At 45.5% G+C, this 16,962-nt stretch overlaps 1 protein-coding gene across 1 annotated transcript in view; it reads left to right on the top strand.

The window, feature by feature from the left end:
- Positions 1–16,962, top strand: part of ITGA9 (integrin subunit alpha 9) — a 350,005-nt gene that overhangs the window by 59,139 nt on the left and 273,904 nt on the right. The window contains exons 9-13 of the mRNA XM_065885198.1: positions 1,060–1,197; positions 4,299–4,404; positions 5,173–5,267; positions 9,216–9,306; positions 11,526–11,571. Coding sequence (XP_065741270.1) covers positions 1,060–1,197; positions 4,299–4,404; positions 5,173–5,267; positions 9,216–9,306; positions 11,526–11,571 — 476 coding nt within the window. The remainder of the gene's footprint in view (positions 1–1,059; positions 1,198–4,298; positions 4,405–5,172; positions 5,268–9,215; positions 9,307–11,525; positions 11,572–16,962) is intronic.

Below are 16,962 nucleotides of genomic sequence, written 5' to 3'. Positions count from 1 at the left end.
GCACATTATACCACTTATATGTGGAATCTAAAAAAATGATACAAATGAACTTATTTACAAAACAGAAATAGACTCACAGACATAGAAACCAAATTTAGGATACCAAAGGGGAAAGGTGGTGGCGGGAGGGATAAATTAGGAGTTTGAGATTAACAGAAACACATTACTATATATGAAATAGATAAACAACAAGGGCCTACTGTGTAGCACAGGGAACTATATTCAGTATCCAGATTGAATATAATTGAATATAATAATCGAATATATATTGAATATAGTAATAACATATAATGGGAAAGAATCTAAAAAAGTATGTATATATATTTATATATGGAAAAGAATTTTTTCAGATTCTTTTCCATATATATGTATACATATACATGTATAACTGAATCACTTTGCTGTACACCTGAAATAATACGTTGTAAATCAACTATACTTCAATTAAAAAAATAGTAAAAAATAACAGGTACTGAATTAAGCTATGATTAAGCCAATATAACCTGGCTGTTTTCCCTCATCCTCCAAATGGTCTTCTGAGTTGTACCTTTTTCTGTTACTTCAACTCACGCCTTCCTAACCAGTCTTCAGCTATGCCCAAGACTGGGCGAGGGTAATCTGTTTCCCATATAACATTTATTTTCATGCCTGCCTTGTATTGTGAAATTCCATATTCCTAACTTGCTTGGCCTTGTCAAATGTCTGATACACGAGGCACTTTTATTATGGCTGTAACCTATGTCTGCAGCCTCAGCTTGCATTTGTAAAAGCAGTATCTTGTTTTCCAGGGATCAGTCCATTTGTTTCCCCCTTGGTGGGGCTCCAAGCCAGTGAACGTGGGTCTCACTTTGACCGGGGGGCCCACGTGGCTGCCAGGAGGCCAGGGGAGTCGGGATCTCACCGTGCCCAGGCATTCTGGTTTCCAGGGTGGCATGGCTGGCACAGCCTCCGAGGGGCTTGGGAGCAGATGTTTGTCAGGCTGGGCATCTGGAGGAAGGCAGGGGCCTTGTGTGTGAGGACGGACACTGAACGCTTTGTTGCAACTTGACTTGGTTGCAGATGGGCTCTTACTTCGGCTCCTCCTTATGCGCAGTTGACCTGAACGTGGACGGCCTCTCTGACCTGCTCGTGGGGGCCCCCATGTTTTCTGAGATCAGGGACGAAGGGCAGGTCACTGTCTACATCAACAGAGGAAACGTGAGTACAGAGCTGGGCAACATGTGGACAGGGTGTAGGAGAGGGATGTTGGCCCTGGGGGGAGTAGTGACTGAGCCCCATCACCCAGAGGAGGTAAAAAGACATGCTTCTTACCTTCAGAAAGCTCCGTGTGCCATCAATGGAAAATTATACTCAGTGTTATGACTGAAAATATACAGGGGTCCAGAAAAATCTTAATGACTAAAGTTGAGTGATTCCTATGTACCAGGAACCGTTTCTCCTGCTTCCTGTGAATAATTTCAGTGACATGTGCACGTGGTATCGGGGGTCCCCATTTTTCAGGTGAAAAAACTGAGGCTCAGAGAGGTTAAGTCACTTGCCCCAAATCACACAGATAAGAAGCAGTGGGGCTGGGATTTGAACATAGGCAAACTGGCTTTGGAGGTGGCATGCTTCATCTCTCTTATTTTGTCTCCTTGGGACTATATACACACCTGCCCACGGAGGCAGAGAAGCCTTCTCAGAGGACATGATGGCTGGGAGGAATCTTGAAGAAAAATGGGAGTTAGGTAGACAGGCGGGAGTGGGCTGGGAGCTGGGCAAGTGGATTGAGGTGTGAGGCAGTGGGACCATAGTTCAGCGTGTTGGGACTGGGAGGAGTGGAGGGGGGCCACCCCAGTGGCCAAGGGCTATAGTCACGATGTCCCTTATTCTGCAGAACCATGAAAAGGATGTGGCCGAGTCAGAAAGATGTCTCTGCAGCACAGTGGAGGGTGGGTGGGGGCAGGGGCTGAGGGGCAGCAGTGCACCCGTGGGTGCAGGAGACCAATGAGAAAGTAGAATCTTTTCAGGATCTAGAAGAAAGAATATTCAACAAGAGGGAAATGGTTAAATGAATAAATCCTGTGACCACCAGCCTTTAGCTAACATGAGAAAATGTTTATGAGATAATCAGTGAAAAAGCAGGATAAAGACTGCAGGTACAAACAACCTTTAAAAATGTACCAAATACATAAGAGAATGTTAATAGATCCCTCTAGGTGGTGATGCTTGGGTAGATATTTAGCTTTATCTTTATCCAAACAGTGAGAATGTAATTCTTTCATAATCAAAAAAGTCAGTAAAAGTGTACTTTTAAGTGGTGACCAAGGTGTTAGTTATCCTATTCGGGAGGGGGTGGTGGTGTTTAGCTATAACTAGGTGGGCAGATGCCAGAAAGGGCAGTTATTTAAAGAGGAGCCAGGGGAAGTTAGAGCTTTGAGCTTTCTTGGATGTTTGCAAACTCTATGGGAAGGTGGATCTAAAACCTGGGAGGAAAGATGCTTCCTGGTACCTGTTGGAACAACTCATGGCACCTGCATCTGCACTGACCTTCCAGGAAGGGGGACAAGGCAGGTGAGGGGAGAAATGAGGTGGTCGTTATGGAGATGAGAACAGCCGGCATTCAGTAGCTGCTGGCCACCATATATGCAGGAGACTGCTGCATTTGCATGGGTGTTAACTTGTCAGGCAATAAGGTGATCAGCCCAACAGCCCCAGGACATGGAATCTTGGACCAGGATAATCCCCCAGACCTTCTGCGGCAGCTGGCACCCACACATCCCACCCCCAGTCAATGTTTCTTAATACCATGTGGTTACCCTAAGTACAAGGGTATTCTTATTTCTGTTGAATTTCATCTTATGTGATTAATGATTGCAGGGCAGTGTGGAGGAGTGGGAATAAATGATGACTTGCCTTTGAATCTTGGTGTCGCCACTTACTAGCCTGTGTGATGTGGACAAATAGCTTGAAACCAGCAGCTCAGTTTCCTCATCTGTAAAGTGGGCAGAGTCATAAGGTCTTTCTTATAGAGTCACTGTGTGATTTAAATGAGGATGTGGATATACAGTGCCTGGTACATACAAGGAATCAATGTTTCTCTCTTTCTTCACCACACTGATGGGAAGAAATCAACACATTTGTGTTGTGGGGCAGAGGTTTTGGTGACTTAAGAACTCATCACATCTTTACTGTTTGCAAGTTGTTTGAGTACAGTGGAAAAAAAATTTAGTTGTAATGAAAGCTTTGGGATGGCTTGTGGATGTACAGTGGGTCTGAGTGCCTCTACCAAGGGGCAGGGTTAGACACTCTTGTGCCTCAAAACATCGTGTGTGTGTGTGTTTTTAAATATTTTATTTATTTATTCATTCATTCATTCATGGCTGCATTGGGTCCTAGTTGCAGCGCACAGGATCTTCTCTGCGCTCAGACTTCTCTAGTTGTGGCGCGCCGTCTCCAGAGTGTGTGGGCTCTGTAGTTTGCGGCAGGTGGGCTCTCTAGTTGAGGTGCCCGGGCTTAGTTGCCCTGTGACATGTGGGATCTTAGTTCCCTGACTAGGGATCGAACCCACGTCCCCTGCATTGGAAGGCAGATTCTTAACCACTGGACCACCAGGGAAGTCCCTCAGATGGTGTTTTAACGCTCTGATAGTCACGTGTCAATGATTTGGGGGTAAAGTGGGCATGGCTTTTAGTGATACCATCACCATTGACCCCTCCCTCTGTTGGTTGGTGTTTGCTTAGGAAATCCAAACCACACATGAAAATGGGCACAGTTGTGTGTCCTGTTATCACTGCTCCCACCCCTTAACCAAGAATTATTGGGTGTTGGGTTTTCTGAACCATGATTCCCTCTGCCAAGATTACTAATACATGCACCCTACAAAACAGCTTTATAAATTTGTACCAGAAGGCAGAGGAGAGCAGAAATGGAAATATGTACTCCCTCTAAAACAACTTTGGGGATATCGTGGGGAGAGGAGACTGTGGGGACAAGCAGGTAGGTTGGTTAATAGGTTGGTGTATAGAGCATTAGGACAAGGGAGAGGTTTAGTCATCAGTGGCCAGCAGTGGGTCTCCTTCCCTCTAAAATGCATCTCAGGTGATCGGAGACCTTCATGGCACCCAGGTGGAAGGAGCTCATTTGGCCACCATCGGGTGTTGGGGGGGGGATGTTTGGGTGCCTGGGATTCTGCCCAGGTGTTTCCTGTCCATGGGTGTGCTGCAGGGCAGGGCGGCATTCCCGGCTCTGTTTTTTCATTCTTTTTTTGGTTATTCTGTTTGTTTTGTTTCCCGTTTTCCCTCCATCCTGTTTCCCAGGGAGCCCTGGAGGAGCAGCTGGCCCTGAGTGGGGATGGCGCCTACAATGCACACTTTGGGGAGAGCATCGCCAGCCTGGGCGACCTCGATGATGACGGGTTCCCAGGTCAGTGAGCTCGTACCTGCCCTCTAACTTGCCCCTGTCGTGGGCGCTCCGGGGTCTACCTGCCCATGGCAAGGCCCATCCATGTACACTGGGGAGAGGACGCCTGTTAGAAACCACATTTTCTGTGTAGACACAGGGCTGAGCCCTGAGCCCACTGGAGTTTTGCTTCCATGAAATCCCTTCTCATCAGCTCAGTGTTCTTTGCTATGTGTTTGTGGTGCAGTGAACGTTGCGGCTGGTCCATAGGGGCTTCTATGGCGGCCAAGTCTGAACCAGCTTCCTCTCACTACAAACCTTGCTTGTTTCTGAGCCTCTGATGCTCCACGATGCTCTGAGAGCATGGAGGAAGATCTAGTTGTCAGTTTGTGAGAGTAACGTTGATTTTTTTGGTAAAGGGAATACCATTTTATATAATTCCTTTACCCAAGAACGGAGTTGACTTTCTCAGTTATGCAATAACCATTGTCTATGGAGTTCCCTTCTCAGACAGACATTAGGGTGGGTGGTTGATATTTGCATTTCTTTTATTGGTTAGATCAATAATTTATTCCTATGAGGATGAGGGAGAAGTTTTCTGGAACTAACCTCTTCTCAGCTTCTATAATTTTCTTTCTACTTTTTTTTTTTCCTGCTGCTAAGAGGTCATGTGCCTAGTTTAATGTTTGAACAAGCAACAACCAAGAAATTTCTAGACATCATGGCGGGAATTAGAGAATCCACCATTATGTTAATGGCTTTTCTAACCCAGAGCTGCTTTTCTCCCCCTAGATGTGGCCATTGGTGCACCCAAGGAGGATGACTTTTCAGGAGCGGTGTACATCTATCACGGTGATGCCGGTGGGATGGTCCCTCAGTACTCCATGGTAATTGGTGTGAAAGTGTCATGGTTGCTGTTCATACATTCATTCCACAGATACATACAACACACGGCGTTGTTCCTGCGTTCATCTTCCCCCCCCTCCAGTGGAAGACACAAACCATTGAGACTGCTTTTTAAATCAAAACATATTTATAGACTCCCGAGTTTGCTCATATCCAGGGAGGCATTCTGCCTACAAAAGATAAGATCCAAATTCTTAGCCAGAGTTAGAATGATTTATGTAAGAAGAGGTGGATTGCTTTTTCTGGTTACTGCTTTGTCAACCATCTGTGCTAAGCCAAAGGAATATCTTGTAAAATATAATCTAGAAAGACAGTGGTCCATGGAGGAGGGACATGAAAGCTGTCACAGGGCTGTTGTCATAGTTGGCATTAAAACGGGGAGCTGGTCAAAGCCCTGGCCTCGTGCCCCAGACTTGGGAACGTGGAAGTGGTGAGTTCTGTTTTTTGCCATATCAGCTTGGAGTTCAGTCTTGCTGATGGTGTCAAGCCCAGCCCCTGGGAAAAAAGGAAGTCACTCTGGACAGAAGCATGGTCAGGATGTTTGTGGATGTTTGCGTGTAGAGTGGCACAGGCCTGGGTCTTTCTCCCAGTGGGTCAGCAACAGAAAGGGACTGAGCATATGTCAAGAAATTTCCAATCAGCACCTGCTGATTTACTGAACATTTACTATGTGCTTACCGCCTCGTATTCATGCTGACATTTCTCGTCACCAAGAAGCTTGCCTTGTATCTTGATTATTGCGAAGGAAACAAAACTTTGAACTGAGTCCTGTTCTTATAAAACGTTCTATAACATGAAATAGGAAAGTATCGAAAGTTGTCCACGTACTAAAGTCTCTAGGTAAGAAAAGGCTTTGCAAGTTGATTTTAAGAGGCAATGCATATGTGTAAGTTCAAGGTGTACGTTCCTAATTGTTCTTCCTGCAGCAGATATGAGTTAGCTAATGAAGGGTTGAGGGCTGGCTGGTTTGCTGCCACTTGAGCCCAGATTCTCATAGCTGGGCCTCCTGCTCAGCTCCGTGACTCTTGAAAGAGGCAGTTGCCAGGGGAGGTGCTGGTGAGAGCAGGGATGCTTCCTGAGCGCCTGCTCTGCCCTCTCACCTTTAGTCCTCAGAATAGCCCTGTGAGATGGGCACCTTGGTTATCCACCTTTTATTTACAAGGTGACTCCAGGCCAGGGAGGTTAATTAACATGCCCATGGTCACCAGCTAGGAAATGGCAATTTGACCATGAACCTTTGCCAGTCTGTCTCCCAAACCTCCTACTGCAACCACCGCCCTCAACTCCACATCGGGAAAAAGGAACGCTCAGGGAAGATCAGTTGGAAAACTCAGAACTATGGAAGTTTATTTGTCTGTGAGGCATGTATACTCTGAGGGGCATTTATCTACATGGACCATCCTCTGTGCATTAGAAATGAGTAGTGGTGGGAATAAACTCCTAGAGGATTTAGCTGAGGTGGCAGGAGGAAGAGGGCTCTGGGCACAGTTTGGGGGCCACATCCGTGTCTCAGGGGCTGCTCTACCCTGGGTCAGGGATGCTGTTCCCACTGTCACAAGCTGAAAGTCATCCAGGGAGCAGCCATCCTTGTGCCACCATCGAGGTCACTCTCCATGCTTCCTCCTGGAAGCTTGTTCCCGGACCTGGGAAGCTAATCACACAGAGAGGCAGCCTGTGAGAGACCCCCAGCTTCCCCTCCTCTGGCGGCCCTCTCGTGTTTGTTGTGTTGCTGGGCGGACTCCCTGCAGAGAACTGAGGTATAAATTTTGTGGTCAGTGCGGATCGTCTTTAGTAGGAAGCAGGGATCAGCAGCTGGACCCGTCCTGCCTTTGTCAGCACGCAGCCTGGCTCATTAGCTCTAACAAAGAGAAGTGGTTTGGGGCTCTTTAAAAAAAAAAGAAAAAAAGAAACAACCATGATTACACGTTTCCAGACTCCTAATATGTATGTGATAAGGTTTGTGATTTTAAAGGAAGAAAAATCCTTTAACGCCAGGTTCTCTCCAGGGCCCAGGTCTGGACAGAGCGGGCATTGTGTGGGTGAACTACAGGAGGAAGTCAGAAACAAGTCTGGGCAAGGGAATCGCTTTTCTTTGGCCCAGATTGGTGTTATTTCTGCTGGATGCATTGTGAGATCAGGGTCTAAAGTTCTTCCATATAACTCTAACTCATTCCTCTTTCTCGAGTTTACCATGAAAAGTGTTGATTTTAAGATCCTCGTGCGCCTTTCTCAATTTGAGAGCCCTCCAGGCATGTCACGGCGGCCTCTGTGATCTTTCTCCTGCCATCAGGACACCGCATGTAAACCTGGTGAAGTGGAGGTTTCCCAAGGCTCCTGGTTTTCATTTAGAGTTATTAGCATCGAGCAGACTTATCTTCCTGGCTTTATGGCCTAATGGCCTGCAGATGTCTGTGGGATAACTTAAGCCTGCATCGCCACCCCCAAAAGGACCACCCCTTCACTCTTCTCTGCTTGTCTCAGCCACAGCATACCTTAGAAATGCAAACCCAGGGCAAGCTGCTGCTCGCGTCATTGGACCTCAGAGCCGAGATGGTCTGCTTCAAGATGTGACTTTTAAGAAACATGCAGATGCACATCCGTGTTTCCTTAGACAGAGCCATTGGGGATGTGGGGCTCTGCCTGTTATCAAGAAACACTTCTTCAGTGTTTCCCTACAGTGTTCTGATTTGTGCTTTGATGCTTGCACATTTCCTGTTGGATGGTTTCACTGAGGTGGCAGGCAGAGGGTTATTAGCAGTTATTGGCCGCTGCAGGGTGGGGGAGTCCCTGCTGTCTTCATCTGTAAACCCTGTAGGAACACCTCCTCCCCGTACTCGTGACTTCTTTGCAGGATGACTCGGTGAGGAAAAGGATAAGGCAAGAAAGTCCCAAGTGAGCCACTACTACGTGTAAACCTGGTTCTGACATGGAGGTTGCTGTGTGGCATGAAAACAAAGCATTTCGCTTACCATCTACATCGAGGGCCTTGGGAGGGAAGCCTCCCCAGGGAGACTGTTTAGAGAAAGGGAAGAAAGAACAGGTCAGATCCCAGAACATGGCACTTTTCTGATTCAGGAAGTTTGATATCTTTGTGAGGAACTGTGCCACACAAGCATGGATGTGTGACAAAGGCTGGTTGTACAATGAATATTCTTGGACCAACACAGCATGTGTTGTGTTAGCATCTGTTGAACTTAATGATGAAGGAGAGATAAGTACAGATGTTCGCGTGCCCTGTGGCAGAGGAGCTGTCAGTGCTGAATGGTCGGTTGAAGGCTGCCTTTTAGGAAGAAGGGTGGCTTCAGCTAAGTTTTTGGATTTCCTACAGTTTGTAGAAGGTTCAGGACCATGGAGTTCTAGATGTACTAGGTAGAGCTGTTTCATCCTGTCTGTGATGCTCAGGAGCCTGTAGATCTTTTGGTTGGCTTGATTGAGAGCTGCCTTGCTAATTCCTGTCCACCTAGGGAACAGATGACGTGTGCCTCTTAGGAGTGTTCCATGTTTAGTACATGTTTGGGTAGAGAGATATAAGGACAATATGTTCTTAGAATTTCAGCCAGCTCTACCTGTATAAGCACAAAACAGAACCTCCCTTAGAAACGGAAGTTAACCTTGATCCATTTGGAACTTCATTCAACACATCAAAACAGTAACACACTCATCTAGGTGGCTTTTTCATTAGCACTGAGCTTAGAAAAAATTTTAAATGGTGACATTTGACTAAGGCAAGTAATAATAAAGGAGTGCATGGTCTTCAACTGCCTGCTAAAGCCCCCCACCCCCTACCCCGATAAAATTCGGACTATGATTTTTTTCTTTGAACAACTTCAAGGCCAGGTGTCCTAGGGAAGCTGCCCTAAAACAGTCACTGGTTCTTATTTGTGACCGTGCTCCTTCTGGTGACTCAATCTCTCTATTGTCTGTTTCAGAAACTTTCTGGGCGGAAGATAAGTCCAGTCCTGCGGATGTTTGGTCAGTCCATATCAGGAGGCATTGATATGGATGGAAATGGCTATCCCGGTAAGCTATTTTTCTTTAAAAGCATATGAGATAAGCAAAGATAACCAGTCTGGTAAGCGTGATCACAGATGTGACCTGTATTTAGGATTAGGAAAATTCATACAGTAGAATAGGGTATTTTGCTTGGTGTTTGACTTTTAAGATGAAAGTAGTGTTAAAGTTTATTTTTCAGTTTTAAAATGTTCTACTCCAAAGGGTTTAAGCACCAGGAAGGTGGATTTCTGCAGTAATTTCTGTGGCAGCAAGTCTTTCTGCTAAAGACCAAAAGCACTCCCCACATTTAAAATGATAACTAGTGAAGCCTCATGTTTGCCTTGATATTTGAGCATATTCGGAGGCGTCTTCCTCTCGAGAATGAAGAAGGCACTGAGCAACCCCCCACCCCCACCCCCGCCGTGAGACAAGTATTGAAAGAAACACTTGGAGCAGGAAGAAAACCATGTCATATGTCATCTCCCTGACGGACAAAACAGACCTTCACCATTCAAGGCTGGCTGGCTTGTCTTCAGGGTTAATTAATGCCTTGTGGTGACTGAGACTGAAGAAAAATGTACGATTTCAAACCCCAATCCCAAGTGATATCCGGTGTAGGTAAAATTGACTGGGCAATGGAGTAGTGGTTCCTTTGCTGCCTGAAGGGGATGGAGGAGTAGGTGAGGTGAGGAAACAAAGAGAAGAATTTGGAAAAACCCCAAATCATCATGGAATTCAGAAGAAATGTCCCTGAAACTCTAGGTCATCTTGCTATCTTGAGAAAGTGTTTCTTTCCATTTAAAATGCCTCAGAAGGATCTATGAAAATGAATGCAATCTTGTACGAGTCTTTTTAGGTTTGAGAAAGCAGTTCTTGTTCTGGGCAATTTGTAGCCATCCCTAAATAATACCTACCGTTGGTTTAACCCTCTAATATGTGCAGAATGCTTCCCTGTGCAATGTACATCATATAGTTACCCCATAGGTAGCTAAAGATGGGGGTGTCTCCCCAGTTTACAGACAAGGATACTGAGCCTCAGAGAACTAAGGGCACCAGAGACCACATCATTGTGGACAGGAACCCAGGCTGCTTCTCTGTAGTTGCATGGTGAGCAGGTATGGTCACACTTCACGACGGATGTGGATTTCTTGCCTTGCATTTTTCCTAAAAGAAATGGCAAGTGCATCGGGTTCTTTTATTTTCAAATATCCAGGCAATTTAAAAAGGCTATTAGAAAATAGCAAAATTAACAAGCATACCCAAGTGCAGAAATTTTAGCAGCCCTGCAATCCACAGATATGCTCTTTGTTTTTCCTTAATGAGGACGTCGTGTAGATGTAGGGATTCAGATGCTTGGTTCTGTGAAGTAGTCATGGGAACCACAGGGCTGAGAGGTTTATATTTGAGGGGAGGAAAGGCAGAGAGCTGTTGGATGAATGCATACTTCCTAAATTAAATTTTTTAGGAATAAACATTACCAGCTAACACTTCTCTTGATTTATAGTTTGCCAAGTATTTTCATGAGTTTTCTGATTTTAATATCTGATTTAATATATTTAATAAATATATCGAACAAGTGTGTAATAAATATATTCTGATTTAATTATTATGAAATATTGTCAACTTTTGAAGAAGACAGTGGGGATAATTATCTCCATTGTGCAGACAAGGACACAGAGAGACTCCGGGGTCACATAGAGTGAGGGGTGGAACGGAGATGATTCACATGTTCTACAGAACTTAGAGCTTTTCCCAAGAGTCATTTAATTCCAAGTGTCCCCCTCTCTGATTCTTTGATGTCCAAAATAAATATAATGTGAGCCACTTACATAATTTAAAATATTCTAGTAACCACTAAAAAGATAAAAAGAAACAGGTGAAATTAATTTTCATAATGTTAATTTAGCCCAATGTATCCAACACATTATCATCTCAACATACAATCAGTATAAAAATTATTAATGAGATCGTTAATGTTTTTTGGTACCAGGTCTTTAAAATTGTTTCGTGTCTTACACATACAGCACATCTCAGTGCAGACCAGCACGTTTTGGGGTCTCAGCAGCAACATCTGGTGATTGACTGCTATATGGGGTAGTGTGGCTCTAACTCCTACAAAGTCATTTCAGAGCCCAGGGGGGCCCCCTGACCTTGAGGCTGGCCTCCATTGCCGTGGAGCCCCTTGACAGCGGGTGGGTGAAATGGGCTTCAGCAAGTTTCTGAATCTGTAAACTTGTGGTTTTCAGATGTAACTATTGGAGCTTTCATGTCGGACAGTGTGGTTCTCCTAAGGTGAGATGCTTCTCTCTTTCCTCTTGGCTCTTCGTGGGTGAGGGATGGAATTTGGTGGGGAAGGGGGGCCCAGGGGAGTTATTCATCATTAGCAGTCACTCTGCCCTGTTCCTTGCAGGCAGAGGTGCTTGGTAAGTGCGAATGCTGCCTTTGTTTTTTCATTCTTGTTATCCTCTATCCCAGGGTTTCCAGCCGGTGGGCCTTGAGTGGTTTACGTGTGTGAGAGGATAGCATCCTCTAGGATGCTAGAAGCTCCATGGTGTCATTTCCTGTGGGCGCCATGGCACTGCTCTATCCCATCTCTTCATCCCTGCACCCTTCATCCTGGCTCTCCCACCTTGTAGTCCCCAGCCCCCCAGGGCCTGGGAGCCTCCTGCCCCCTCATTCTTTGGTGGCAGCAGAGGGTGAGGGACATGAGCTCAGGCCCAGTCCTCGCTGTGAAGCCCATGCAGTCTGGATCTCTCCTGCAAAGGCCAGCGGGCTGCTGGCCTACCCATGAACCCTCTCCAAGTATTTCTGTCTCTGTGACTCAGAGAAGGCAACATTACACTTTGGAGCGGGAGCCAACTCATAGGTTTTGTTAACAACCTGATTTCAGAACTTTCTAAAATAGGCTAGTAGGATCTTAGAGCTGGAAGGGATCCCAGAGGCCATGGATTTCCACACCCTAGATTCCTCTCGTTCAGCAGGGCCTTCCTCTGAGTCTCCACCATAGTACCACACAGCCTCCTCTGTGCCCAGGGTGGGGATTAGTAACTTCTGAGGGGACCAGTTCACCCACAGGTAATGAAAAATGTTAAATTGTTCAAGCTAGTTACTTTGCACACACTTAACTGACAAATGCTAATTTCAAGGTTTGTCATATTGGCAGCAGTCAGAAAATCCATGTGTAACTTACTTTTTCAAGATAATGATCATAAAATTCCTGAGTCAGAAATGACTCTGCTACTCCAGAAATTATAATACTTCTAATATCAACCACTACTCATTTATTGAGCACCACAATGGGCAGAGAATTGTGGGGAAACATAATATTTCAGGCATTGTCCATTCTACACCAAGGGGATTAGTTAAAGCAAGCCATAAATACATCATAAAACCTCAGCTATATAATGAAATATGTGATAGGTGCTGTATGAACAGTATAGATAATAAATATTCTAAGGATTTACAAAAGATGATGAACAACACCCCAGGGATACTCTAGACAGAGACTTGGATCATATTCTCTCATCAAGACGCATAGCCTCAAGGGCCTTTGGCTTTCAAGTTCTTTCTTTCCTAAGAGTTGGCTTAACATGGCCAATCATGTTGGAAACGAAATGAATAAATTTAATATGACATCCCCCCCCACCGCCTGACAAATGTTAAATTGTTAAAGAGGCAGAATAGCCTTAAGGTTAAGGGTGTAAACTCTGGGGCAGGGTGGTCTGGGCTCAAACCCTAACTCTGCCCTTACAAGGTGAGTTTCCTGGGCAAGTCTGGTAACCTCTGCTTCAGGATTGTCATCTGTTAAAAAGGCAATAATAGTACTTACCTCACTGGGTATCATAAGTTCTTATGAGAGCTCAGTGAGCTAGAACAGTGCCTGGTTTAAGTGCCCAGTAAATGTTAGCAGTTTTGACATCAGTTGGGTTTAATTTGCCTGCCTCAAAGTCTGCTTCTTGGTCGCCTGTCTTCCATATAACAGCCCTTCAGTATTTGAAGGTGGCGGCTGTGTCCCTCAGGTGCTGACTTCAGTAAGATGGGTCCTTTAATTTCTCCCCACGGGACTGGATTTCTACTTTATCACCCTTCTTCTGGGTTGGTAGTTTTTCAGGTAGAAGAGCTTTCATAGCTCCAGATGGTTGCTGTTGGACTTGTGAAGCCAGGGCTCTGGCTGGTGGCCTCATGAAGTCATTTTCCCTCCCTCTTCTGAGCAGTGTGCCCTGGCTTCTTAAGATTTCCCTTGAATAAAACGTGTTCCCCCACTTCTCTTAGTGGAAACCAGGCCCTCTCCAAACTGGGAGCTTCTGGCACAAAAGGCACATCTCATAGGTTCTGCATTTTCATCATTCTTGTATTATATAAGCTTGTAGCTGTGAGCTCTAACCCAGAGGGGCTTGTCTCCTTTTGTCCTCTGATGTGAGGGACAGCCCTCCCCAGGGGTGTAAACATAAAGCGTAAACATAAAGCGAGGCAGTGACACGTGGATGGGAGACCACAGACCCCAGCTTGGGATGGAGGGTTGAATCGGATGAGGTGAACTCTAACGGGGCCAGATGTAGAGTCCATGGAAGAGAACGCCTGGAAGCACTCCCGGGGAGGGGAGGCTTTAGGAGCAGGGCCAGGAGCACCGGCTTGGATGGGGAGGTCCGCGGAAGGCCGTGACGCTACTCTAGGGGTGCCAAGCTCACCATATCCCATTCCCTCATTCATTCTGCTCTGTGCATTGACCTGTTGAGACATGAAGTAGCTCCCTGGAGTAATGGATGGCTTTGGGGATATCCCAGTTAGTGGTCTAACACCTTCACCAGGGTGCGGGCTCATTATGTGTCCCCCCCGACCCCGTCTCTGCCCTGCAAGCAACATGACCCCACAGAAGGCCAGGGTCACTGGAGCAACACCACGTCAGAAAGTATTCTGACTGGTTTTATTATTTACCTGGAAGTTAAATATCAGGATCAAATCAAATATCAGAATTTGAACTATCTGAGAAGCATCAGAAAGAAGTATTCCATGGAAAAAGAAGATGTGGTGTGTGTGTGTGTATATATATATATATATATATATATATATATATATACACACACACACACACAATGGAATATTACTCAGCTATAAGAAAGAATGAAATGCCGTTTGCAGCAACACGGATAAACCTAGAGATGATCATACTTAGTGAAGTAAGCCAGGCAGAGAAAGACAAATACCATATCTCACTTACAGGTGGAATGTAAAAAAAATGATACAAATGGACTTATTTACAAAACAGAAATAGAATCACAGACATAGAAAACAAATTTCTGGTTACCAAAGGGGAAAGGTGGGGGGAGGGATAAATTAGGAGTTTGGGATTAACATATACACACTACTATATAGAAAATAGATAAACAACAAGGTCCTACTGTATAGCACAGGGAACTATACTCAATATCATATAATAATCTATAAGGGAAAATAATCTGAAAAAGAATAGATATATGTATATGTGTAACTGAATCCCTTTGCTGTACACCTGAAACTCACAACATTGTAAATCAACTATATTTCAATTAAAAAAAAAGTGTTCCAGCCACCAGCTTCTTTAAAGTTTCAAGCACATTTGCAGTGCTGTCTTTGGGTGCCCCTTTGCTTTCATCTCAGACTGTGAAACCCAGTCTCCCGCCCCCCAGGGGTGTGGGTTGGCCAAGCTCTGCCCTCGGGAAGTTTGTTCTCTGGGATTAGCTTGAGAGGGCAGGCCTGGTGTTAGGGTGATAGGCGCTTGGTGTTAATGCCATTGAAGATCAAAGGAAGTGATCAGAGAGGCTTATGAAAGATTTCTGGGCTTTTCCTGGTCCAAAAACAATACTTGGAGTTGAAACAAAAAGGCTTGAGGGAACTGATCTGATGGATGTTGGAGATGTGCTTGTGAAGGTCCTGGTCTGTCATTTCAAAGGACTGTTGTTTTTTTTTTAAACAATGGCTCATGGAGGTCCTATTGTCTGTACCACTCACTTCTGCTTCCTACTCACCTCGCCTTCCCCTGCCAGGCTCTGCCAGGAGAAGAAGTGTCCTCCCCACTAGGGGGTCCTGGGGTGATAGGAGGGCCTGGGCTGCTTCTGTGCAGTGACTGGCAGGACACATGGGCAGCTGGGGTTCTCACAGGGTGGACGCCCTGTTTTGTGAAACTGGCTCCTCCTGTGGTTTTCAATCCCTTGGCCTGGAGAGGAGGTTTCACCCATTTAACAAGGTTTTTTGTTTGTTTGTTTTAATTTTTATTGGAGTATAGTTGATTTACAGTGTTGTCTTAGTTTCAGGTGTACAGCAAAGTGAATCAGTTATACATATATCCACTCTTTTTAAGATTCTTTTCCCATATAGGCCATTACAGAGTATTGAGTAGAGTTCCCTGTGCTATACAGTAGGTCCTTATCTATTTTATATGTAGTAGTGTGTATATGTCGATCCCAATCTCCCAATTTATCCCTCCCACTCTTTCCCCCCGGTAACCGCAAGTTTGTTTTCTACATCTGTGATTCTATTTCTGTTTTGTAAGTAAGTTCATATAACAAGTGTTTTTGAATACTTACTCTCCTGGGAATATCAGGATGAACTCACCAGGATTCCCACCCCCCTCGGAGGGCCTACAGGGCGGGTGGAGTGGGTTTGGAAATGGACAGTGACCTTAGTTAGTAAGTGAGGTGAGGTGTGAACACAGTGTCGGGAACACAGAGAAGGAAGACATCCAAGTGCCAGGGGTGCTAAGGAACACTCGAGTATTTTCCAAGGATGAACCCAGAAGGAAGTTGGAAAACCGGATATTGGATTTCTTCCAGGCAGCGCTGTTGTCTGACTTTCGTTAGACCTACAGCTGTATCTGCTCTGGGATCCTGCAGTTCCTTTCTACCTGTCACAGCTGTTCCTCTCTTGACCCATGTCTCAAGGCAGTGCTGGCAATAGCGAAATCCCCTAACCCCATCTGGGCCATGCAGCTCCTCGCTTCCTTTTTTCTCTGAGGTTTTCCTTAACGCTTTCTTTTCTCAGAGTTGGTGTTGGTCCTGGTTCCCATCTGTCTTGTCCCCCTGGATGCTCTTTGTGGGATCACTGAACACAAGTGAGGTCATTGTTCTCAAGCTGCTAATGCCCCTTAATCTTGTTATGTCACCCCAGTGGCGTGAAGGCCGGGGCACCTTGGAGGTAAAAGGGTCTTTTTGTGAGGCCTGGAGGGGAGAAGGTTAAGCCATAGCTTAGGTGAACCATCCCTCAGCAGATGTTTGCAACAAGAGCAGAGTGGTGTGATTCACCTCTGCTTCTGTTGGGGAGCCCCCGGGGAGTCCCCAGAAGGCCAGCAATGATGGATGGAGTCCATCCATCAGGCCCTGGGGGGTGATCCCTGTCGGTGAGAGGAGTGTGGTGGTTTATTGGGTTTCACTTGGTCCCACCACCAGGCAGGTTGGTTTCTTCAGCTCTAAAGTGCTTTGGTGTTACCAGCTGGGACTCCATTCATCGAGGTCTTTTAGAAAAATACTTAATGAATTGATGGGAGTAAATGAAGAGAGTAGGTTTGACCCACTGGATGGGACTTTGCAGTTCATGCTTGTAATGGCAGTAAATGCTTTGGGGAATTCCTGCTTATGTATCTATTTCTTGAGTCACAGCATCCCCTATAGGGACGCCTCTTAAATCTATTCCTATCTTCCTAATATAATG

This window comes from Phocoena phocoena, chromosome 10, assembly GCF_963924675.1.
Source record: "Phocoena phocoena chromosome 10, mPhoPho1.1, whole genome shotgun sequence".
Classification (NCBI taxonomy): domain Eukaryota; kingdom Metazoa; phylum Chordata; class Mammalia; order Artiodactyla; family Phocoenidae; genus Phocoena; species Phocoena phocoena.
Note: the sequence above shows the minus strand (reverse complement) of the source record. Positions and strands in the feature narration are given on the sequence as shown.